The 26,162-nt window shown below is 46.1% G+C and overlaps 1 protein-coding gene, 2 long non-coding RNA genes and 1 other non-coding gene across 4 annotated transcripts in view; 2 read left to right on the forward strand and 2 right to left on the reverse strand.

Moving 5' to 3' along the window:
• Positions 1-5,182: 5,182 nt before the first annotated feature.
• NHLRC1 (NHL repeat containing E3 ubiquitin protein ligase 1) lies at positions 5,183-7,733 on the forward strand. The gene has a single exon (XM_081518107.1). It carries the CDS (start codon positions 5,249-5,251, stop codon positions 6,431-6,433), a length of 1,185 nt encoding a protein of 394 aa, XP_081374233.1. The 5' UTR covers positions 5,183-5,248; the 3' UTR covers positions 6,434-7,733.
• Positions 7,734-8,631: 898 nt separating this feature from the next.
• The window catches only part of LOC145516690 (uncharacterized), a 49,813-nt gene continuing 32,282 nt past the window's right edge, over positions 8,632-26,162 (forward strand). Inside the window, exons 1-2 of the long non-coding RNA XR_014061675.1 lie at positions 8,632-10,089; positions 11,286-11,386. This is a non-coding gene — a long non-coding RNA (uncharacterized LOC145516690). The remainder of the gene's footprint in view (positions 10,090-11,285; positions 11,387-26,162) is intronic.
• LOC145519249 (U6 spliceosomal RNA) lies at positions 14,582-14,688 on the reverse strand. The gene has a single exon (XR_014063666.1). It is a non-coding gene; the product is annotated as a U6 spliceosomal RNA (small nuclear RNA).
• On the reverse strand, positions 15,244-20,430 carry LOC145516689 (uncharacterized). Its single transcript, XR_014061674.1, has 3 exons — positions 20,360-20,430; positions 19,468-19,701; positions 15,244-16,949 (listed from the first exon to the last, which is right to left on the reverse strand). It is a non-coding gene; the product is annotated as an uncharacterized LOC145516689 (long non-coding RNA).

The raw sequence follows: 26,162 nt of genomic DNA on the forward strand, positions 1-26,162 counted from the left end.
AGGACAAGGTGCCCTTGGGGGAAAGCAGAGCTGGAGACGTCACCAGAGCCCAGGTCGGGTCCAAGGAGTCGCGCAGGGGACAGAGACCTGCCTGTGACGGAGGTGCCCCGAGGCTGGCCTGAAACTCAAAACTCACCAACCCAGGAGGGGTTCAGGTCGGCAGTGGTAGCAAGTTTTTGCTCCTGTGAGCTCACAAGCCCGAGCTAAGGTGCCCACTGTCCTTGCTGCCTCTCGGTTCAAAGGTTGAGTCTCTCCTCCTGGACTGAGATGCTTCTCGTCTGTGCCGCTTGCTCTCTTCCTTCCTCTCTGGTCGTTGTCAGGTACACTCTGCGATATAACTGTGTCCTTGGACCTGTTCTGGGATTCCTTCTCAACTGCGTGTATGTGGCATGTCTTCCCACGCTTGCAAAACCAGCAGCCCGCCTGCTTGAGTGCTGACTCCATCCCCAGACTCCACGGCCTGTCGCCCGGCACCCCCTGTCTGCTGTCACCGCTTGAGCTGGGTCTCCATTTCCGCTCCTCTTCCGCCTGGTACTTTGCACAGGAGTCAGCCACTAACCACAACACCTAAGGTTCTTCAAACCCTTTGTCCCCCTTTGGGGCTCCTTCTAGGTGGAAGCAGGAAGAGATGGTCGTGCTATTCCTGGACCCTCTGCTGCTGCTGCTGCTGCTAAGTCGCTTCAGTCGTATCCGACTCTGTGTGACCCTATCCAATAGATGGCAGCCCACTAGGCTCCCCGGTCCCTGGGATTCTCCAGGCAAGAACACTGGAGTGGGTTGCCATTTCCTCCTCCAGTGCGTGAAAGTGAAAAGTGAAAGTGAAGTCGCTCAGTCATGTCCGACTCTTCACGACCCCATGGGCTGCAGCCTACCAGGCTCCTCCGTCCATGGGGTTTCCCAGGCAAGAGTACTGGAGTGGGGTGCCATTGCCTTCTCCGCCTGGACCCTCTAAGGGAAGAGTATTGGAGGAAAGTACAGAGGAAATCCATGGAGACTTCACCACAGAGGAGGAAAGATTCTTCATAGGAAACTCAGAGTTAGACTCAAGGAATTTCTTTTATTAATCATCATGTGTATATATGTGACAAGGATTATACTCTATAAGGTATTTGAGAAACCTTTCAGTATGGACTTTAGAGATAAGCAACTGATTAACATGATTCCTGGATAAATGCTATTTTCCTAACAATGGTATAAATATGAGAGAACCATCAAAGGAAAGGTATAACATTGGGGTTTGCTGCCTGTATGTAGCATTCTTTTAAGTGTTCATTAGTTCATCCATTTAAAAAACATATGTTGGAAGAAAAGCTATGATCAGCCTAGACAGCACGTTAAAAAGCAGAGACATTACTTTGCCAACAAAGGTCCATCTAGTCAAAGCTATGGTTTTTCCAGTAGTCATGTATGATGTGAGATTTGGACCATAAAGAAGGCTGAGCGCCAAAGAACTGGTGCTTTTGAACTGTGGTGTTGGAGAAGACTCTTGAGAGTCCCTTGGACTGCAAAGAGATCAAACCAGTCAATCCTAAAAGAAATCAACCCTGAATATTCATTGGAAGGATTGATGCTGAAGCTGACGCTCCAATACTTTGACCACCTGATACGAAGAACTGACTCATTGGAAAAGACCCTGATGTTGGGAAAGATTGAGGGCAAGAGGAGAAGGGGACGGCAGAGGATGAGATGGTTGGATGGCATCACTGACTCGATGGACATGAGTTTGAGCAAGCTCCAGGAGCTGGTGATGGACAGGGAAGTCTGGCGTGCTGCAGTCCATGGGGTCACAAAGAGTTGGACAAGACTGAGCAATTGAACTGAGGACTTCGCTGGTCGTCCAGTGGTTAAGATTCCACATTTGCACTGCTGGGGAAGCTCCACATGCCACACAGTGAGGCCAGAAAAATTAAGTTAAATAAAAAATAAGGTGTTGGTCTCCCTCTGTGTACACAGGCGAGCGCTAGGCACTGCTCTTCTGAAACTTAGTTTCTCTCTTCAGAAAAAGAAGGGATGAAGATAACAATTTTAAGATTAGACAGAAAGGGAAATTGGACTCCATACACTTGGTAAAGTAGAAAAAGGACAAGTGAGAAAGGGTGGGGGGTGGGGAGGTGGTGGACAGGAACGCTCGAGCAGTAGCCCAGCTGTGAAAGACGGCAAACCTACACGTTTTTAGTTCTGAAGCTTTGTGTCAAGAAGGCCTCAGCTCCGGAATAAATGCCACAAAGTTAGATTTCCATACTTTACCGATTAGAGTCTTGACAGCAAATGGTTAGGGTCGATTGTGTGTGTATGTGCCACGGCGCTTTCCGGAACCACTGTGCTGTCTACTAGGACAAGCGATAGACTGATTATTGTGAACCTTTTTAAAGAAGGCGGATTTCTTGCAGGTTTGTCCGGTTTACCGCCAACCTCTTGGCGCAGTACTGCCCATCGCCACGCGAGGGCAGCACAGGATCAAGAAGAAGGCAGTCCTCCCCAAGCGGAGCAGCTGGTGGGATAGAGGCTCCTCACAGTCAGCAGGGAGTGGCAGAGCTGGGATGGTGGTCTTTGGATTAGTTCTAAAACAGTGTGGGAGCAGAGACAAGTTAAAGGCACGTCAAGCATCCACGAAACCCGTCTGGAAAGCATCTTGAGAAGGTAATACACCAGAGACTTGGTGTAGATCTCTAACTAGAGGTCTAACTGTTCCCCCTGCAGTAATCACTCGCTGCATGGGGTTACTGAGCTGAAAAAGGACGTGCTGTAAGTTTAAAATACACACTGAACTAGTGCTAATAAAACAGAGAGTGTAAAATATCTCATTAATAATTTTTATAGTGATTATATGTCATAGGATAGCATTTTGGATATTTTGGATTAAATAAAATATGCATATGCAATTAAGCTCAGTTCACTAGCTTATTTTTCCATTTTAAAATGTGGTTACTAGGTAATTTAATATTATATACGTGGCTCTCATTATAATATTTCTATTAGACAACATTAATTCTAAAAACGTTCCACTTTTAGGTGGAATTTAGATTTCCTGAATGTTTTTTCTTAAGGATTACTGCAGAAAGCAATTCCTATTTGGAATGAAAATGTATTATAGTCTGAAATTATAATATTAAGTTGATTACTATGTCCCAATACACAGATAATCTTTGAATCTTGTAACACTCGATAGGAAAATGTTCTTTCTTATCTTACATTAAGTCTTCCTCCAGGGGATTTAATGGGATAAAGATTTCCTGTTTCCTCAGAAGTCTAGCAAATAAGAGGGTGAATGATCATGGTAATTATCTCTAAATGAGGAGAAATGATCTGATAAGTGATTTTGCCAAAGACAATGTTCATGCAGACACTGAGGGGAGAATTCCTGAAAGTGATTGCTTGTAGTTCCACAGAGATTCCTGAGAGACTATGTTATCTCCTGTTTGAAGATTTTTTTTTTTTTAACATATTGTATATTCTCTACATTTTCCATATTGATTGAAGTTGAAAGAATTTAACCTGATGTCATTTGAGGGACTCTTGTGTCACTGGGTCTCAAACTTGGCTGTACATGATAAGCTCGAAGGGAACTTTAAAAAAATCCCAGCTGCCCAAAGACTTCCCTGGTGGTCCAGGGGCTAAGACTCCACACTCCCAATGTAGGGGGCTGGGTTCGATCCCTTGTGGGGGAACTAGATCCCAAAGGCCACAACTAAGACCCAAAGCAACCAAATAAAAATAAATATTAAATAATAATAAGACATCCCAGCTGCCAGACCACACCCTGGACAAATTCATCGTTGGAGGATGAGACCCAGGTATTTACCATGTGCAACCAAAATTGAAAATGACTGGGATAGTTAAGAATGTGGGCTCTGAAAACTGCCTGGCTTCAAAGCCCAGCCTGGTCGCTTCCTAGCCCTGTGACCCTGGGCAAGAAACTTAACCTCTGCAAACACTACGGCAGAAACAGGGTGATGAAAATAACACATCTTGTAGGACTGTAATGTGGTTTAAATAAGATAACCTATGGAAACCACTTAAAAGAGGGTGGGCATGGAGTAAGTTGATTATTAATTAACAACTTTTTAATTTCACATTCATTTCTCTGGAACACATTCCCAGCCATGGTCCCTGCCTCTAACACAGATTCTCCTGTGTATTTCATGTATTGTCCTATGACATTCCTTCATTCATGTTGTTGTTCAGTCATTCAGTCATGTCCGACTCTTTGCAACCCCATGGACTGCCGCATGCCAGACTTCCCTGTTCTTCACTACTATCTCCCTGAGTTTGCTCAAATTCATGTCCATTAAGTTGGTGATGCCATCCAACCATCTCATTCTCTGTTGCCCCCTTCTCCTCCTGCCTTCAATCTTTCCCAACATCAGGGTCTTTTCCAGTGAGTTGGCTCTTCGACTCCAGTGGCCAAAGTATTGGAGCTGCAGCATCAGTCCTTCCAATGAATATTAAGGACTGATTTCCTTTAGGATTGACTGGTTGGATCTCCTTGCAGTCCAAGGGACTCGCAAGAGTCTTCTCCAGCACCACAGTTTGAAAGCATCAGTTCTTCAACACTCAGCCTTCTTTATGGTCCAACTCTCATACCATACATGACTACTAGAAAAACCATAGCTTTGACTAGCCAGACTTTTGTTGGCAAAGGAATGTCTCTGCTTTTTAATACGCTGTCTAGGCTGTGATCAGTTTCAGTTCAGTCGCTCAGTCGTGTCCGACTCTGCGACCCCGTGGACTGCAGCACGCCAGGCTTCCCTGTCCATCACCAACTCCCAGAGCTTACTCAAACTCATGTCCATTGAGTCAGTGATGCCATCCAACCATCTCATCCTCTGTCGTCCCCCTTTCTTTCCGCCTTCCATCTTTCCCAGCATCAGGGTCTTTTCCAATGAGTCGGCTCTTCGCATCAGGTGGCCAACGTATTGGAGTTTCCGCTTCAGCATCAGTCCTTCCAATGAATATTCTGTGGATCAGTTCAGTTCAGTCGCTCAGTTGCGTCCGACTCTGCGACCCCATGGACTGCAGCGCGAAGTCTATTCTTCGAATTCGAGCTTGTTAAAATCCAGTCCTCCGCTCCGGATACAGTGCCGCGCGCGCCCACCAGGGGGCAGCAGGTCTCGGCCGAGCGGCCGGCCAAAGTGGACGTCAGGCCCAGCGGCCCCGCCCCGTGACCGTGACCCCGGGCTGCGCCGGCGCCGCGTCCGGCTCGGCGGGCAGACGGCGCGGCCGGAGGGTGCGGGGCGAGGGCCGCGCGATGGGGGCCGAGGCCTCTGGGAGCGGGCCGGCGCTGCGGGAGCTCCTGCGCGAGGCCGAGACCAGCCTGCTCGAGTGCAAGGTGTGCTTCGAGCGGTTCGGCCACCGCCAGCAGCGGCGCCCGCGCAACCTCTCCTGCGGCCACGTGGTCTGCCTGGCCTGCGTGGCCGCCCTGGCGCACCCGCGGACCCTGGCCCTCGAATGCCCCTTCTGCCGGCGGGCCTGCCGGGGCTGCGATACCAGCGACTGCTTGCCGGTGCTCCACCTCCTGGAGCTCCTGGGCTCCGCGCTGCGCCCCGGCCCGGCCGCCCCGCGCGCCGCCCCCGCCGCCCCGGGGGTCCTCACCTGCCAGCACGCCTTCGGCGGCTGGGGGACCCTGGTCAACCCCACCGGGCTGGCGCTGTGTCCCAAGACGGGCCGGGTCGTGGTGGTGCACGACGGCAAGAGGCGAGTCAAGGTCTTTGACTCCGGGGGAGGCTGCGCGCATCAGTTTGGAGAGAAGGGCGACGCTGCCCAGGACCTTCGGTACCCGCTTGACGTCACGGTCACCAACGACTGCCACGTGGTCGTCACCGACGCCGGCGACCGCTCCCTCAAAGTGTTTGACTTTTTCGGCCAGATCAAACTCGTCTTGGGAGGCCACTTCTGCCTGCCGTGGGGTGTGGAGACCACCCCGCAGAATGGGGTCTTGGTCACGGACGCGGAGGCGGGGTTCCTGCACCTCCTGGAAGTCGACTTTCCCGAAGGGGTCCTCCGGAGGACCGAAAGGTTGCAGGCTCACCTGCGTCGCCCGCGGGGCGTGGCGGTGTCCTGGCTCACCGGGGCCATCGCGGTCCTCGAGCACCCGCTAGGGGCCGGCGCCTGCAGCAGCACCACGGTGAAGGTGTTCAGCGCGAACATGCAGCTCATCGGCCAGGTGGACTCCTTCGGGCTGAGCCTCTCTTTCCCTTCCAAGATCACGGCCTCGGCCGTGGCCTTCGATCACCAGGGCAACGTGGTGGTTGCCGATACTTCCAGTCCGGCTGTCCTCTGTCTAGGCAAACCCGAGGAGTTTCCAGTGCTGAAGCCCATCATCACCCACGGTCTTTCGCATCCCGTGGCGCTGGCCTTCACCAAGGAGAGTTCTCTTCTTGTGCTGGACAGCGCGGCCCATTCTGTAAAAGTCTACAAGGTTGACTGGGGGTGATGGGGTGTGGTGGGGGTCCTGGGACCTGCGCCGGAAGCCCTGGAGCCGCCCCTGTTGAGGCCTGTATCAATGACTTAATCTTATCTGTTCAACGGAGATGACTGTAACTGCCTGGTAGACTTAACAAAAGTGGGGGCCATTATTAAAGAATAATAATGAAATCTACCATTGATGGATTATGTACTGCTAGTGCTAAGAAATTTGTGAATATTAGCCCCTTTAATCCTTTCAGCGACCCAGTGGTAATTTCTATTACGGATCTCATTTTAAGGATGAGAAAACTAAGACCCAGAGAACTAAAGAGATTTACCCAAGGTCACATTTACTTACTCTGACAGTCACAAATGGAACTCAATTCTGACTCCAAAACCCCTTGCTCTTAAGTAAGACAACAGATGTGGAAAAATATATGAGTGTATATTGTTGCTACATGTACTCTATTTACAAGTAGCTATTTACTTAGAGGCACAGAGAAAGAGTAGCATTCAAAAGAAAAAGGATTTTGTGGTGGATGTCAGTTTAGTTCAACATACAATTCTTTGATGGCTCTTTAGATGGAGTTATTGTGGATCTTGAGTTACTTGAAAAACAAAAGCAATCAGCTTTGCTTATTCAAAAGGTCAACACTTCTCTTAGTACCTGTACTCCTCCTATAGTACCTATAGGCACTTAGGAAATACTACTTGGTTGGTTGAGAAAGGTTTGTGTTTTTTTGTTTGGTGTTCTAAGAAATCTTTACTTAATCAAGATAACTAAGATTTTTTTTTTTCTTATGTTTTCTTCTACAAGTTGTATATTTTTGGGTGTCCCATTTCAAGTTGATTCCTGTCTATGACATGAAGTATGGGTTGAAGTTATTATTATTTTTTTTTGGCATGAGGTTGTCCAATTATTCCAGCGCTGTTGGTTGAAAAGACTTTTTTTTTTTTTGGCCTCCTTGTGGCATGAGGGATCTTAGCTCCTTGGCCAGGGATTGAACCCGTGCCCCCTGCATTGGGGGCGCAGTCTTAGCCTCTGGACTGGGAGGGAAGTCCCGGAGAAAGACTTGTGTTGATATAAGTTCTGAACTCCTGTGGAATGCTCTACACATGTACCTGTGTTAGAGGGTCGGATGATATTTCTGTTAATGTAACAGAGATAAGTCACCACAATCAGTTCATGGCAGAAATGATTTTGCTTGCCTTTTTATGATCAGTGGTAATCTGAAGAACTTTTGTGATGGGGTTTTTCTCTGTTCATTTAAATCTGTCCCATATGTTGCAAACACCAGGCACTCAATAAATAATTCCTTTGATCCTGAGTTGGCATTTAACCAGTGGCAAATCCCTCGTGGCTCAGACAGTAAAGAATCTGCCCGCGATGCAGGAGATAGAGGCTTGATCCCTGGGTCAGGAAGATCCCCTGGAGAAAGGAATGGCAACCCACTCCACTATCCTTACCTGGGAAATCCCAAGGACCTAGGAGCCGGTCGGGCTACAGTCCATGGGGTTCCAAAGAGTCAGACATGACTTCGCAACTAACACTTCCACTTTTCACTTTCAAACACTTTACTTCTTGAATTGAAGTAATGCCTTGACCAAGATGATGCCTGCTTTAAGGTTGCATTGATTAAGTGAACAGGTGGAGATTTAAGGTGAAGTAGCCGGTTCTTTGTAAGCTGTGTGTGTCTAGCTGGTGTAAACATTTCAGTGTTGAGGGCTGTTGGAAAAATACCAAATAGCCAGCACCTTAGAAGCAGTAGCAAAACTTTTTCCTTGGGGAGGAAATAGTGGTTTTGAAAGGTGAGGGTTTGCTTTAGTTAATAGCTGATGCTTTATCAACAATAGGATTCTAATTTACAAAGCATTGTCATAGATATAATGTACATTCTAGAAACAGCCCCCAAATTATGAAAAAAGATTGTAGTTTGTTCTTTGAAGCTAAGAGAGCTAGGCTCCCGCGCCAGTCCACAGAAGCCCATTTTGCTTCAATGCTCCCATCATGTAGCACTGATACAATTTCAGGCATCATGGACCAACCACCATTTGTACATGCATCATCCCAAATTGGGGTTCTGGGAAGACCCTCCACCTCCCCCACCATCACCCTATCCTTAGAAATCACCCTCACGTCAGCGACATCACAGGTATTCTGAGTTGTATAACAAGAAAAGTTGTCTCAGGTGGAGATAGAGGTTCAGACTTGGTCATTTGTGAATAGGGCAACCATGGATTGATGTTACAAATGTTTTCCTTGGGAACAATGACATTTTAAGTTCTCGGGGTCCATTGAGCCAATCAGGAGACCTTCTCTTACTTGGAATCATCAGTGGTGTCATGTTTGCCTCTAGAGCTGAGTGTATGTCTTTTCAGGCCAGGTGTGGAATATATGCAGCGTGTATGGAGAGGTCTCTTGTTAGCATGTGGATTACCCAGCTGGAAGAATGGGGTGTGAGCTCCCAAGATGACGTGGGAGCAAATCAGAGAGGTGATCACAAGTGATCTTGTTAACGGCTACCTCTACTTGGTAGATGATCAGGCTGCAGATAGCGAGCAGGGTTTCTGAAGACACCAATTTTGCTGTTTCTGATCCACAGGTATGCACATGCTGAGAGGATATGTTCAGTAACCTGTAACACATGATAAGTTCACCTTCTAGGCCGTGCTCTTTAAAGCAAGCTGGTTAAAGCGCTCGAGCCCCACCCCGCTGAACACCACCAGGTTGTTAGAGGAACTGGAGAGTCTGAGATGGGCCAGAGGAAATCATTGCAGCAGAAGGAAAGAGGTCCCTCGAAATAGTGCCTTTTGCAGACTGGACCTAGAGTCTGTCATACAGAGTGAAGTCAGAAAGAGAAAAACCAACACTGGTTATTAACGCATCTATGTGGAATCGAGAGAAATCGTACAGATGATCTTATTTGCAAAGCAGAAACAGAGACACAGACATAGAGAACAAACGTATAGATACCAAGGAGGAAAGGAGGGGTTGGGATGAACTGGGGGACTGGATTGACTAAATATACTATTGACACTATGTATAAAGTAGACAGCTGATGGGAACCTGCTGTGTAGCACAGAGAACACTCCTCAATGCTCCCTGGTGACCTGAATGAGAAGGAAATACAAGGAAGAGGGGGATACGTGTAATAGTCGCTGATCCACTTTGCTGTACAGCAGAGACTAACACAACCTTGTAAAGCAACTACACTGCAATAAAAATTAATAAAATTAAAAAAAAAAAAAGGGTTCCCCGGTGACGGAGGAGAGTTGGAATGACTCTCCAGAGGTCAGAGACAAAAGAAGTCAACCACAAATAACTGGAGAAGGAAAAGGAATGGGCTTTTCCTGAAAATCCCCCCCAATCAGGTGCCTTTTGGCCAGCGCTACCCACCACACCTCGCCACCTGGTGCGTCTATAAAAGCAAGCAGAGGCCCAGTCGGCAGCGCTCACGTCACCCTCCGTTTGTTCTTGTTTTGCCCGATTCCTAAGGCTCGGACTGTCTCCAGGTTTTGACCTTGTTCTGCCCTCTGGACTTGATTTTCACAGTCTTCTCCCTTGGCATTTCCTAAGGACTGTGGTTCAGAGTCATACCTCTTCCCTCTACTTAGACACACTCTCTCTGGATCCCGGGACCCAAAGCATCACAACTTGTTTGTGCCTCATCCAGACCTTTCCTGGTGAGTCGGGTGAAGACTCACTGAAAGTGAATAATGTGCCTTTTGAGGAAGTATTCCATACACCTCGGAAAAATGGGGAAGACGCACTGATGATGGCAATTTTTACCATCCTCCAGCGCCACCGAGAGAAGGGATGTAGGCTGGTGGCTAGTGCGCCACTAATAGCGACCACTCTGGGGCTTCTGGGGCTTCCCTTGTAGCTCAGTCAGTAAAGGAGCCTGCCATGCAGGAGACCCAGGTTCGATCCCCAGGTCGGGAAGATCCCCTGGAGAAAGGAATGGCAACCCACTCCAGTATTCTTGCCTGGAGAATCTTGTGGACAGAGGAGCCTGGCAGGCCACCGTCCATGGGGTCACAAGAATCAGACACAACTCAGTGACTAAACCACACCATAGCTGGTTTACACTGTTGTTTTAGTTTCAGATATATAGCAAAGTGATTCAGTTACACATACATCTTTTTTAGATTCTTTTCCCTTATAGGTTATTATAAAATATTGAGTGTGCTTCCCTGTGCTGTGTAATCTATTTCCATTTTCAAACCACTGATGGATAAATCTGGATGGACTAAAAGTGATGATACAGGAAGGCCAATTCCATTACATTTTGGACTTAATTTCTGCAAAATTGTACCAGTCCCCTCTGGTGGACACTAAAATGTAAATCTTAAAATTAGTAACTTTTCTTCTCTGACCAGTAAGTAAGAAATACGTTATATGAATTTGCTAAATTTGCTAGAAGCACTGTCTGTACAAGTCAAACACAGGAGGATGTTCAAATGCATTCTGATTATGGACAAAATCTATTGATTCATAAGGGTTTTGGGGGAGAGGGAAGAGTTATGTCTTTGTCAGGTTTTACCATTAGGGTTGTGCTGGCCTCATAAAATGAGTTGGGAAATGTTCCTTCCAGCTTTGTTTCCTGAAAGAATTTGTGTGACAGTGTTGTCATTTCTTCTTAAATGTTTGCTAGAATTCACCAGTGAAACCTAGCAGCCCAAGAAATTTCTTGGTGTGTGTATGTCCCGAGTTTACGGTTGTTTTCTGTAGAAAGATGGGCCAGTTGGAGCTTACTCAATCATACTGGAACAAGAAGTTAATCAATTAAAAAACTCTTTTAAATTTCTTTGATTTTTTTTTTTTTTTTTGGCAAGCATTTTATCATTGACTATTTCCTGTGTCCTCCTTTTGTGTTAAGCAAGGGGTGAAGCTGTGAGGATGTGAAGTTTCCCAGGCGCTGATGGTCGGGGGTCAGGTGTGGAGATGGACAAGCTGATCAGAAGAATACGGCACGGGATGGTGAGTGCTCTGGAAAGAACATGCTGGGGCGGGGTGGGGGGTGGGGGGCGGGGAGAGGGGCCCAGTGGCCAGAACGGAACAGATATTGGAAGAGATGACATCACCCTAGAATTCCAGACTGATTGATGTCATCAATGCTGGTCACTTCATCCAAAGCAAACTAAAAACTAAAAGGAAACATTTGTCTTTGAGTATTGATCCTTCGTGGACCCGGCGTTAGGATCTATTTTTCTGTCGCTGTAGCCTGTCAGCGTTCGGGGACTGCGTAACGAAGGCAAGATGACAGCTGATGGGTGATGATGCTCAGCTGAGTTTTTGAGCATCTCGGGGTATTTTTTGATATTTTTACATTTAGGTAAACACCACAGTAGTACGTGTATTCTAATATCTGTCCGGGGTCAAAAGTGCCCTCTTTGAACAAAGCTTATTTGTTGTTAGAATGAAATCCTCCCCATGGTGAAACATTTTATAATCCTGTCCCACATTTAGTCCTTTCCCATCATTGTGGCGGTGACAGATTTTATGGGAGGAGGAGTCACGTGGACATAACACCTACTTCCCTGATACAGAGACGCTTGCTGTTGGAAGTGTCCTCCTGTTTCCTGTGGTCTTGAAACCTCTAAATCAGGACCTTGCTGGGCATCTTGGCACTGATTACTCGAGTCCTCCGCTTCCCCAGCTTCAGCCACTCAGGGGCCATCCCTCCTGTGCGGTAACCGGTCAAATAGAGGCAAAACATTCAAGAGAAAGACACTGCAGGTTTTCATCTGGAGCTATTTTTAATGAATCATAAACTGTATGTCAAAAGAGGCCAGAAACAGGGACTGCTTTCAAAGAAGCATGATGGAGAAACATGAAGCATTAGAAGAGTTTTGGCCCCAGGCACCCAGCACTCGGTCAGAATATGAGAAAAGATTCTCCAGTTAGTGAGGGTTGATTTGATGGGATATTTCACAACAGAGTTCGGAAGTATTTTGCGGGGGCTGGGGGGTACCAGGGCATATGTCTATAAGATCCGATCTTGGTTATGAAACATGCCAAATAACTTATGAATACTGCTTAGCACCATCTCTTCCTGTGCATACCATCAGTGAAAGGCTTCCTGTCGGGATGTGACCTTTGCTTGGGTTCCATGCTCTCTCTCCCAGCCAGGTCAACTCATTACCATCTCCCTCACGGGGAGAAGGGCTCCTGCCTGCAGCTCTCCTGTGGACACACTCTGAAGTTGGCCCCCCAGGAGCAGTATAAGAGGCTTCCAATTAAAGGTTTTCCTGTCTGGTGCCTGGGGTCTGCCATCCAGGGCGTAGGCCTCACTTCTGGCTCCCATCTAGGCTCCAGGGGCAGCCTGGACTTGGCTCTTACCCTCAGCACCGTGGTACCAACCCAGGTACGACATCTGGGCCCCAGCTGTGCTCTCGCTCGGCTGCTGTAGGCATACTTGCCTCCATCCTTAGCTGTGACCCACGGTGACACTTTCTGTCTTACCTAATGCTGTTAGAGACCAGGGAATGTATGAGGTTGAGTTTTTTTGGACCGTTACTGGGACAGAGGCAGAGGATAAGAGAGTAGCAAGTGCAAACGGTACCAAGAATGAATGGCTTCTCATTGGATGCAGAGACTCTACACCGGGTACCAGCCTTCAGTTCTTACACAGACTCATCTCATCCTCATCAGAGCCTAGGAAATATCGGGTTGGCCAAAAGCCCAATTCGAGGTTTTCTGTGAGATGTTACGTATGTCCATAAGATGCTTCCCATAATGCCTTACAGAAAAACCCAAAAGGAACTTTTGTCCAACAAGTCATTGCTATTGGCACTTTTACAGGTGGGAAAACTGAGGCACAGAGAGGCTAAGTAATTTGCTGAAGGTCACGTAGACAGAGAGTAGATAAACTGTTTAATCTCTCTGAGCCTTAGTTTCTTTCTGTAAGATGGAAATTTAATAGTGCCCACTTTCAAGACTTGTGAGGCCTACATAAGTTTACACGTATGCAGTAGAACGCATGATAGGTGTTCAGTCTCTCAGCAATCATTATTTTGCCTGAACTATTTTGGGGTAAGGCAGTACCTCTGTTTTTAAGCACAGAGATTAGTGATCATGAAGCTTAGACCCACAGGAAGCCATCTGTGCTCACGCGTAGGGAGAACCTGCCCAACAACAACGCCCGAAGAAAAGAAAGCAGAACTGAAAGCCGGAGAAAGGTGACATCCGTGTAACATCATTGGATCTCCCAGTTTTTCTATTCCCAAAGCTGGGTATCACCCTGGATGTCATGTTTATCTGAGCTGACAAGTTTCTTGTTGTAAAATAAGTTTGAGTTGTGTGTCTGTGTTGTTGTTATTGTTTAGTTGCTAAGCCATGTCCGACCCTTGACTGTAGGACAAGTCATACACATAGGCTTACATAGGCATACACAAGTCATACAGAGGCTACCCGTAGACTGTAGCCCTCCAGGCTCCTCTGTTCATGGGATTCTCCAGGCAACGATACTGGAGTGGGTTGCCATTTCCTTCTGCAGAGGGGTCTTCCAGACCCAGGGATGGCACCCACGTTTCCTGCATTGGCAGGTAGATTCTTGACCATCAGCCACCAGGGAAGCCACCTGGGTGTCTGTGACTTTCATCTAAAGGAGCCTCAAGAGAGTCCAAGGTCAGGCTCCTAGAAGACATCATATATTCATATTACAAGGACTTTGCTTTACACCTATGTCAAGGCAGCACAAAGCTGGCTTTCAGTCTGTACTCAGAGATCCACACTAGAAGAAAATGATTGGCTCCTTTGAGTTTTGAGTGAGGTGTCAAACTATTAATAAGTTGTTGGACTTTTTTGTTTGTTTGGCCACACCACATGGCATGTGAGATCCTAGTTCCCCGACTACTTCATTTTGGAGTTCAGACTCTTAACCCCTGGATCACCAGAGAAGTCCTTACATTGTCTTTTTTTTGAGGAATGGGAGGAGAGTCGCCTGCTATCCATTGATAGGATTTTTTTTTTTGATTATCAGAGCTCTTATGATACAAAAGGTTTTCAAGTTTGGTAGGATCATAGAAAGGGCTTCCCAGGGGGCACCATGGGTAAAAAAAATCCACCTACCAGTGCAGAAGATGCAAGAAACACAGGTTCAATCCCTGGGTCGGAAAGATCACTTGGAGTAGGCAGTGGCCACCCACTCCGGTATTCTTTTTTTTATTTTAAAGAGATATGGAATGCTTCAGGAATTTGCGTGTCATCCTTGCTCAGGGGCCGTGCAAATCTTCTCTGTATTGTTCCGGTTTTACTATATGTGCTGCCAAAGCGAGCACCTGCTCCAGTATTCTTGCCTGGGAAATTCCATGGACAGAGGAGCCTGGCAGGCTACAGTCCTTGGGGTCGCAAAGAGTCAGACACGACTGAGCTGGCACCCCCACACACACCCACACACAGGATAACAGAAATCTTGGTGTGTAAGTCCCTCACTTTCTAAATAAGTAAATTGAAACCCAAAGAGGTTAAGTAACTTGGACAAATGATTAATCTTCTTAGGAGAAAAACCGGAATTCTAAACCTTGCTGCCATTGGAATTTTCTCTGATTTTGGATTTTCAGCAACATAAACTGCACACAGTGTTTTTTCTACATAGATATGCAGAATTGGAGAGTCAGCAGCTGATGTCAGCTCTGCTGACTCCTAACCTAGTTTGGTTTTCCCATTGTTATCATGCTTTTTCCTATAAGTAAACACTTTTTCTTGTAACCACGGTATTTACTTATCTTACTATAATGTATATAAGCAAGTGACAAACATATAATGTATAATTCTAGCCCTACAGGATGTTACTAGGGGGCAATGTGGAAAAAGAGGTTCTATATTTAATTAAATTTATGAGTTAAATGGGTTTCTTTATTGCAATAGATCTCAAAGCCATCAATAAGCTATTTTGCATTATAAACTGCAAAATAAAGGGAATGGTTAGATACAGGGTACAGTGTTTTCCAAAGTTCTCCGACCCCAGGTCTGCTGTTGGAAATGCTGTTCTGGCAGCCTGAATTTTCACATTTTTTCCTTTTTCCCCATGATTCCATTCTGCCCTTTTCTTTGGTGTTCTTGTTTCTGGGTCTTCATTTTTTAATTCTTACCTTCAATTCTCATCCTCCCCCCATCTTCTGTCACTCCAAGTTCCTACATTTGGGTGCTTTCCAGTGATAATCCCCTTCTCTCAGTCTTTGTGTGTGGCTTTTTTTTTTTTTTGGCCGGGGGGAGAGGGTGAAGGAAGGGTAAAAAGCTCCAATGAACCAGTGTCTCTTGCAGGTTTAGGGAAGAATGACCAACCTGGGCTCACTCAGATCAGCCTTGACTTAATTGTATCTCAATATGTCCGCGCCCCGAGGTGGGCTTGTAGGAAAGAGCAGCTCGTACCGATGCCTTCCAGGGCTTGCACAGAAGTGCCACGAGAGCCACTGTCCCCTCTTTTGAGTCCTCCTCACCTTTCCAGGAACAGCCCAGCAGTGAAACTTCTCTGCATATTATCCAGCCATCGGAGCCTCTCTCCAGACATCAGGGATCTCACCAGCAAGCCAGTTCCAGCCCCACATTCAACCTTGTCTCTGGACAAGGTAGCTCTCTGTCCAAGGTGGTGTTTACACTTCACTTGTACTCGGCTTTGTTGTTCCTGCTGTTGTTTGGGCACTGCTTGCGGGATCTTAGTACCCCGACCAGGGATTGAACCCGTGCCCCCTGCAGTGCCCCGACCAGAGATTGAACCTGTGCCCCCAGAGCCCCTACCACTGGACCACCAGGGAAGTCTCAGCGTTTATACTTTGACCGGGAGAATCAGCCTCCCTGGTTAAGAGCCCCCGCGGTTATCCCTGAGTGTGTTGCTGTCTTTCATCTTTCTCAGGCGTTCTGTGTTTTCTACATCTGCCTTATTGTATCCACAAAATTCTAGCAGTAATTCTGAACATACTTCACGCATAGGTATGATTTCTCTTCTTTTAGAGTTTTAAGATTTAAAGTCCCCTAATTTTCAAGGTTCTTTAGAGACTTCATGGTAGTGTTTCAAGTAAGTACCATGCTTCTTCCGTCAAATAAATGGTGTCAGAGCCTGCATTCATGCTGATTCAATTGAATGAACACCTCATGAACTTTTCTCCTTCTCACGCTTTTTCCCCCGGAATGTTTCCCATTCATTCTGAAACTGAGATGCATCCTACACAAGTCACTTTTTTTGAGGAGATTCGGGCCTGTGGCTTCATTGTGGAGACCGCAAAGCAAAGCAAGCCATTTCCAAGGCCAGATGTGAATTACTGACAGGTAGCACTTTGGATGAGCTTCCCAGGTGGTGCTTGTGATAAAGAATCCCCTGCCAGTTCAAGAGAAACGGGTTCAATCCCTGGGTTGGGAAGATCCGCTGGAGTAGGAAATGGCAACCCACTCCAGTCTTCTTGCCTGGGTGATCCCATGGACAGAAGATCTTGGCGGGTAACAATCCATGGGGGTCCCAAAGAATCAGACACGACTGAGCACACACACAGCAGTTTGGATAAACTTTATACTCATCCATGTTCATTTCAAAATTTGACGCTATCTGTAAGAGTAAATCAGAAAGCAAATTCTGAAATGTTGATGGTAAGTAGACTTTTTGTGTTTTCTATTTTAATGGTTTCCTAGAGACATACATACCCTTCTTAATATTTTATATTGAATCAGACCTTTCTATGGCTGTTTCTTGTCACACAGGACTGTCAGCTAGCAGCTGACCATGTGTCATCTTAAGCATTTTGGTATGTGTTGGGATTTGTCCATGAGGAGCATAGACTCTAGCTGGAAATAGGTAGGTAGAGAGCTACAACCAGCCACAGACTATCCCATGTACCTCTCATCCAGCCATCCAGCCATGCAGCCATGCCTCTGGGACTCACTAAGTGGTGATATCCAGTGCATACTCGAAAGGCCCTCTCCAGGTGCAACTGAAGGAAACTGTAGCAGAAATGATGCCTGATCTGATAACACCCAGATCCAGGAAAGAAGAAGCTAAAGAAGGTTACTTCTGCTATATACCTGAGCCTCAGGTAATCTGATCGGTACTACCTGGCTGGCCATTAGTTTAACTAAGTTACTCGTTTGGGCTCAGGTATCACATCAAGGTGTTAAATTTAATCTCTAAAGACTTATGTGTTTTGGACTCAGAATGTTCTATGAACTCAACTTCTTTCCTTTCTAGTGTTGCATCTAAACTCTGTAACTGACCCAGATTTCAGGACTTGTCTAGGAACCACAGGGAAGGTTTGAGGCAGATATAGGATTCAGTTCAGGATGCTTTCAGTTCTGGTCTTGCTCTTTATTTATTTACTTTTTGGTTGCATCAGATCTTCATTGCTGCTCACGGGCTTTCTCTAGTTGTGGTGAGTGATGGTGGCTTCTCTTGTGGAACACAGCTCTGGGGCTTCAGTAGTTGCGGCACATGGGCCCACTCGTTGTGGCTCACAGGCTTAGTTGCTCCGTGGCGTGTGGGGTCTTCCTGGACCAGGGATCGAACCCGTGTCCCCTGCATTGCCGAGTGGACTCTTAATCACTGGACCACCAGGGAAGCATTAGTGTAGCTGTTGATAGCCCAGCATGTCCAATGGTTCCAAGTTTTCTGTCTCTCCTGAGATCTGAATGAAACCTAAAACCCTTGGACAGTAGAGTACCAGACTTTTGCCCTGAGAGTCCAGGGTTGAAGTCTGTTCAAAACCACGGCTCTGTTCCTTTCTTCTATCATCATAGATAAACATGGCCACAGTGGCAAATTCCAATGACCAGTTATTAGCTCACACTTTTCTTAGGGTATTGTTAATCACTTTGTAAGCATTCAAGTAACTTTTTGTTGGTCTTCTTTTCCTTCCTTGGACTAGAGTGTTCTCTTTCATGCATAGCATAGTACAAGCAATTTCTACCTCTTTTCTACATAGAAATTTTGGCCTTGGACACACCACTAACAATCATAAATCCAGAGGTTTCCAGGGCATCATTCAGGTAACACACTGGATTAGCCAGGATAGAGAACCACTGCCTTAGATGAATCAGGACTTATCCCTGAACCACATCAGGGAGAAGTGAAATCAGAGGTCAGCCAGAGGACAAGGGGAAATAGCCGTTAGATAGGCAACTCGCAGATGACAAAGAAACGTTTGTTGAATTTCTCCAAAGAAGATGCACAAATGACCAAAAAGCACATGAAAGGAAGCTCCGCATCGCTAACCATGAGGAAAATGCCAGTGAAAATCACAATGAGATACCACCTCATACCCATTAGGATGGCTACTATTAAAAAATCAGAAAATAGCAAGTGCTGTTGGAGTGGGGAGAAACTGGAACCCTGTGCACCACCGGTTAGAGTGTGTAATGGTGCAGCCACTGTGGAAAACAATATCATAGTTTCTAACAAAATTAAACAGAAAGTTACCATGAAAAGTGAAAAGTTGAAGTGTAAGTCGCTCAGTCCTGTCTGACTCTTTGCAACCCCCAGACTATAGCCAGTCAGGCTCCTCTGTCCCTGGGATTCCCCAGGCAAGAATACTGGAGTGGGTAGCCATTCCCTTCTCCAGGGGATCTTCCTGACCCAGGGACTGAACCCCTGTCTCCTGCATTGCAGGCGGATTCTTTACCATCTGAGCCACCAGCAACTCCACTTCTGGCAAGAAACCCGAAAGCACTGCATGCAGGATCTGAAGAGATATTTGTCCACCCCCGTTCATAGCAGCATTATTCACAGCAGCCCAAAGGTGGAAGCAACATAAATGTCCACTGACAGATGAATGAATCAACAAAACGTGGTCTATACATACAATGAAATGTGATCCACCTTAACAAGGAAGGAAATTCTGACACATGTGACCGCATGGACAAACCTGTAGAATACTATATGCTGACTGAAATGAGCCAGTCACAGAAGAGCAGATATTGTATGTCTCAGTCAAATCCATAGAGACAGAATACGGAATGCGAGTACCCAGGGGCTGGGAGAAGAGGGTAACAGGGAGTTGTTTAATGGGTGTAGAGTCGCAGTTTCATAAGATGAAAAGAGTTCTGGAGATGGACTGCACAACAATGAATATACTTACCACTTCTGAACCGTACACTTAAAGATGCTTAAGATGGTAAATTTGGTATCACGCGTATTGTGCCACAACTCAAAAATAAAATGTTCACTGAATAGACGCAGAGCTGAGAAAACCACCTGGCTTCTGTACTTGAGACTTGGTGGTGAAGAACGGCAGGCGAAGAAGCTGCATAGGGTGGGAGAACCCTGAAAGCAGCATACAGCACTTCTTCAAAGAGCAGTGAACTTCAGATCCCTATGGTGTTCAGAAAGAGGAGGAAGGGTGGGAAATAAGAATCCAGAGAAATTCCAGCAAGAGCCGGCACCTAGATAGTTATCACCCTACAGGGGGACCCCTGCCAGGTGTTCTTTGCAAAATGGCCTGAGGACCTGGCAAGAGGAGGCAGCCCAAGACCCCGAGGATTTTCTAAGTCTCAGAGGGGATTTTGCAAGGGGCAGGCTGAGCAGATGTCTACTCACCCCTCCCTTTCCTATTCTAATGAAGCCACAGGGACTGGGCAACCCTAAACCACCGGTATAGCTCAGGGCTGTGTATGAGTACTGATGTTTACATCTGAATGGATGTGATGGACAGGGAATTTACAGCCCATAAAGGAAGAAAATGAAGTCATACTTCTATGCTCTGGGGCTTCCCAGGTGGCAGTAGTGGTGAGGAATCTGCCTGCTGATGCAGGAGACACAAGAGGCATGGGTTCAATCCCTGGGTCTGGAAGATCCCCTGGAGAAGGGCATGGCAACCCACTTAAGTATTCTTGCCTGAAGAATTCCGTGGACAGAGGAGCCTGGAGGGCTACAGTCCATGGGGGTCACAAAGAGTCAGACACAGTTGAAGCGACTTAGCGCGCACTCCAAGTCCTGGGGATGTAAGCTGGAAGCACTCCCATCAGTCTCACCTCTTGCTTCTCCAGGTCCAGCAGAAGCCATCTGCTCAGTTCCTCCCTGCTCACACTCCCCAAGGAGTGTGGACAGCATTCTGCAGGCCAGTGAACACCACCAGCTTTCCCCACCCTCTTCCACCACTTCCACACCTCCTCAGTTTACTGTCTTTTTTTTTTTTTTTTAACCTCAACACTTCCTCGACAGGGCGGAGCACCTAATTAAATATTTTGTTGTAAAGGGGTTTTTCTTCAGGCTGTCCCTGATGAAAGGGAAGTCCTCTTAGTGCTAAGAGAGACTTTGAAGTTTTCAAACTGTGCTTCCAGAAGTGTAGACAGCTAGCCACCTGACTCAGAATTACCTGAGACAGCTGTTAAAAATGACACTTCCCAGGTTGTAACCCAGGCCCACTGTTCCATGGTCTTTAGAGGTGTGGCCCAGGAACTGCCTTTTAACAAGGTGATTCTTAAGCCACTGAGAATTGAGACAGTCTTCAAAGAGTGGTTGCCAGAGAGAGGCTGCTGAATGAGTGACCTTGAGGCAAACAGGTACAGAGACAAAGGAGGAAACATTGATTGATTATCTCCCTTTAAGTATTTTGTATATAAATTATGCCATTTAAAGTTACCAGTGGAAGATTGTCAACAAAGGTCAGTCTAGTAAAAGCTGTGGTTTTTCCAGTAGTCACGTATGGATGTGAGAGGTGGACTATAAAGAAAGCTGAGCACCAAAGAATTGATGCTTTTGAACTGTTGGAGAAGACTCTTGAGAGTCCCTTGGACTACAAAGAGATCCAACCAGTCAATCCTAAAGGAAATCAGTCCTGAATATTCATTGGAAGGACTGATGCTGAAGCTGAAACTCCAATCCTTTGGCCACTTGATGTGAAGAGCTGACTCATTTGAAAAGACCCTGAAGCTAGGAAAGATTAAAGGCAGGAGGAGAAGGGGACGACAAAGGATGAGATGGTTGGATGGCATCACCGACTCAATGGACATGAGTTTGAGTAAACTCTGGGCATTGGTGATGGACATGGAGGCCTGGCGTGCTGCAGTCCATGGCGTCTCAAAAAGTCAGACACAACTGAGTGACTGAACTGAACTGAAGTGACTTGCCCAAAAGCTGAGAAAACTAGAATATGAATCTAGTTTGTTGTTTGTTTGTTTTAGACTGAAACACGTGACTTAGCAGGATCTTAGTTCTCCAACCAGGGATTGAACCTGGGCCCCTGGCAGTGAAAGCACAGAGTCCTGACCCCTGGACCAGGGAATTCCTTGAATCCAGTTCTAACTGAAAGCCCATGGCTCTGCCAGCTCCCAGAATCTGTCCACTTTTGCGTTTGTCAGAAAAGCCTAGAGAATGATGAGCTGAGGGGCTGTGTCCTGTTTCCCTTCAGAGCCTGTATTCATTTACGTCCATTGTACCTAGAGACCATTATATCTGTAATGCAAGCCCTTCACCCAATAGGAGGCTCAGGGGCCTTCCAGGCACCTACTTCGTTAAAATTAGAATGTATAAACAAAACATTAAAAATAGAAACAAACAGCTCCTCCTCATGGGGCAAGTGTGACATCTGACAAAAGGAAGCGACACACCCTCAAATAAGGAAGAACTAACCAAGTCCACGGGTGTGGTCCGATAGCAAATGTTCCCCTTCAGATCACATTTGAGCTTTGACCAGCTGCCGTTTTCATTCACTAGGAAGAGTTCACTTTCTGAGCTCTTGGGTAGTCAGTGCCTCTTCCTTCACATCCTCGTCCTTGGGAAGGTTCTGGTGGTCACGATGGTCACAGTTCTTGGGAAGGAGATCAGGCAGTGAAGCCAATCAGATGGTCATCCCACCGAGGTTTAGTAAGAAGCTGCAACTGTGTGCAAAAGTTAAAGATAAATAAGGCATCACACCTGCTCCCAAGGAGCTTACAGTCCAGCCGGGGGAGTTGCAGTAGACAGCCTGTTTGAACAAAGATCCATGCACGGTGAGTTTGGGGAGCACTGTGGAGCAGTGCTGAATCATTGTGGCCCAACCCAGGACCCGGCAGCAGGAGAGGGCAGGGAAGGCTTCCTGGAGGAAATTACATCAAGAGAAAGGCTTAGAGGGATGAGGGGGAGTGACTGGTTGAAGGGGATTGGTAGACGAGCCACCATGCGCAAAGCCAAGAAGGGAAGAAAACATAGTGTTGAGACTAAGGATAAGTCTGCGTCTACTGCAGGGATTCCCATCAACCATTTCCATGTGGCTACGTCAGCACATTGTTTTCTAGCAGATTTTCCCAGACCCTCTACTTCCCCAAAGACCTTTTGGCTATTGCCCTTTGTAGTTTCCCTGTTCAGTTCAGTTCAGTCGCTCAATCGTGTCCGACTCTTTGCGACCCCATGAACCGCAGCATGCCAGGCCTCCCTGTCCATCACCAACTCCCAGAGCCCACCCAAATTCATGTCCATTGAGTCAGTGATGCCATTCAACCATCTCGTCCTCTGTCGTCCCCTTCTCCTCCTGCCTTCAATCTTTCCCAGCATCAGGGTCTTTTCCAATGAGTCAGCTCTTCACATCAGGTGGCCAAAGTATTGGAGTTTCAGCTTCAACATCAGTCCTTCCAATGAACATTCAGGACTGATCTCCTTTAGGATTGACTGGTTGGATCTCCTTGCAGTCCAAGGGACTCTCAAGAGTCTTCTCCAACACCACAGTTCAAAAGCACCAATTCTTCAGCTGACCAGCTTATTGACTCTGAAATTAGCAGAAGTTCATCTGGCCTACCTTTCCCTCCATGCAGAAATCTCTGTTTTTTCCATTTGAAGTTTAGAGCATTTGTATTCTACTTTCCACCCACACTCAATAATTCCTTAATGTTTAGACATTCTGTTGGGAGACTGTTTTTAGTTGAAAAGGCTGAAACTATCTTATTTGATTTGAGATGAGAGGGAAGAGTAAGGTATGTATCTGTTGATGTTAAATCTGGAAAGTAGAAAGCTTTCTTGAAGAGGTGTGATGACTCTGAGGGAGAGGACTGCCCATCCATTCAAAACACAGCCCCCTTGAGGTGTGAAATGCTTTGGTCTGGCCAACCAACAAAAGGGAAGAGTTCCCTCTTTTGGCTGAAGTCTGAATTTTAAGTGACGTATTTCGTCATTCAGAGCAGGCCCAGCGCCATACAAACAATCTCCCATGTTTCTTTTAATTACTTCCTCATGAGAACAGATTTTTATGGCTTGAGAGTCTATATTAATACAAATAGGATGAGAAACAGAGGAATCTGAGCCAACTGACTATTCCCATGGGAAATGCCACCACACATTCAGAAATTGATTGGAAGGATCCAAAGATGTGGAAATCTTTGGAAATTTTTCTGCAGGAAAATAAAAGTTCATGGAATTGCAATAATGAGCACAGGGCTGATGGAGCATCAGTGATGACACATTACAAATATAATAAGCTTTCTTTTGACCTTAAAGGAATAATCCCAACCCAAGCTATGTGACCACCAATGAAAGTCTTATAGCACAAAGTGTGATTCCTGACAGAAGAATGAAATTCAGTTATTCTCTTAAGTTCTCAATCACACTCTTGTCATAGAATGATGAATCATAATTGCAGAGCCCAGGAATAACACAGTAGGTGTTAAGGACCCCAGTCCTAAATGGAAGGCTAAACCACTGTCTTAAGTTGTGTTCAAGACCGACTACATAATTTGCAGGACCCAGTGTGAAATAAAAACATGGGGCTCCTTGTTTATGAATTATTAATAATTTCAAGATGGCAACAGTGGAGTGTTAAATCAGACACAAGGTCTTTCACAGGTCACACACAATGAAGCTGGCCCTACTTGAGTTCTTCCTTTGCAGACCCTGAGACTCTAGTTTATTTGGGAGGTAATTCCATGAAGCATCAGTAGGAGTGGGGAAGTGCCATGGAACTGAAAATGTACCATGTCCCTGGCAAAAAAGAAGAAAAAATTAAAAGGTTTTAATATCTTTGTTATTGATTTTTTTTTTTTTTAATTATCTATTTGGTTGCACTGGGTCTTAGCTGCATCACTCAAGATCTTTGATCTTCAGTGTAGCATGCAAGATCTTCATTGTAGCATGCAGCAGGTGGGATCTAGTTCCCCTCCCCACAACCCAGGACCAAACCCAGGCCCCATGCATTGGGAGCATGGAGTCTTAATCACTGAACTGTGAGGAAAATGCCTACCCTGCCTATTCTTGCACAATGTCTATTTGTTCCATTAGACCCCTTAGCATATTAACCATAGTTATTTAAAATTCCTGGCCTGATAATTTTAACATCTCTGCGATATCTCAGCCTAATCTCATGCTTGCTCTGTCTCTTCTGTGTTTTTTGCCTGTTAGTCTGCCTTGTAATCTTTCATTCAATGCTGGATGTGGTGTACTGAGTTTTGAAAAAAACAACTCCCATAAACAGGCCTTCAGTGATATGATGATAAGGGGTGACAGAAAGGGGAGCATCTTTTTTTTTATCATCCTATGATTAGGACTCAGTCTTTTTTCTTTTAAAAAAATTTTTTGGCCGTACCATGCACATGGAATCTTGGTTCCCTGACCAGGGATCGAACCCACACCCCCTGCAGTGGAAACACAGAGTCTTAACCACTGGACTGCCAGGAAAGTCCTGGGACTTGGTCTTTTAGTGCACCTATGCCTCTGGACTGTGAACTTCACACATAATTCTCAGGTTCCCTCCTACTCTTCAAGTAGGGCAGGATGACTGGAGTGGGCTCTGGAATTGGGTATTTTCTCTTCTGTCACGTAGAAGGCTCAAGCCAGCTAGTTAAGTATTTTCCTCTCCTAAGATCAGTTAGTCTTTGATAAAACCCCAGAAGATTAGCTCTGGTTAAATAGTTTCTCCTGAGAACAGAGCTTGTTAAGAGCAGAATGTATTTCAGGTGTATTTCAAAATGACTCCTTTTCCTCTTCTGCTGGAATCACAAGGGGATTTTTCTCTGAAACTCACTGTGAAGACCTGCTAGAGATTCTGAAGGCAAAGCTCACAAAAATGTGGTGTGGCTCCCAATTACTGGGTCCCTCTGGAGTTTTTATTTCTTAGTCTTATCCACATGGAGCCTCCAGCAATTTGTCAACTACAGCTCAAGTTCCCTACTCCCGCCCTGGTTCCCGCAAAGGTTTCTGCTTCAGTAAGTTGTGATTCTTCGTATTTGCCTGTCAGTCTGTCTAATTCTGGGGGCAGCAGTTTGTCCTGTGACCTCCCTTCTCTTACAGATTTAAAAAGAGTTGATTTTCAAGTTTGTTCAGTTTTTTATTGTTGTGAGGATAGAGAGGTGACTTTTAGCTTCTTATATGCTGGACCAGAAACCAGAAGTCTTATTAGAGTCTATCTTTGTTTTTATTGTTAAATAACAGATTACCACAAATTTAGCTACTTAAAATAATACTGATTTATTGTATCACAGTTCTGCCAGTGTGAAAACCAGGCATAACATGGCCATATTCTCAGCTCAGGCTCTCACAATGCTGAAATTATGGTGTTAGCTAGGCTTGATTTGGAGACTTGGCTGATGAAGAATCTGCTCTGAGACTTGTTCAGGTTGTTGACATAATTCAATTCCTTGTGGTTCTAGGGCTGAGGTCTCTGTCTTCTTGGTAGATGTTAACCTCAAGTCACTCTCGATTTTTAAAAGCCATCCCCCTGTGTCCCTCTCTCTCTTCAAAACGAGCAGCAGAGAACCTTCCTGGCATTGAGTCCCTCTCCTGCTTTCAAGCTCTTCTTCAGGGTGAGCATATATGATTTAGTCAGATTCAGCAGGTAACCTCTCTTTTTTAGCTGTGCCATACAATAAGACC

The sequence above is a fragment of the Giraffa tippelskirchi genome, chromosome 8 (genome assembly GCF_054371585.1).
Source record: "Giraffa tippelskirchi isolate mGirTip1 chromosome 8, T2T-mGirTip1v1.2.pri, whole genome shotgun sequence".
Taxonomy (NCBI): Eukaryota; Metazoa; Chordata; class Mammalia; order Artiodactyla; family Giraffidae; genus Giraffa; species Giraffa tippelskirchi.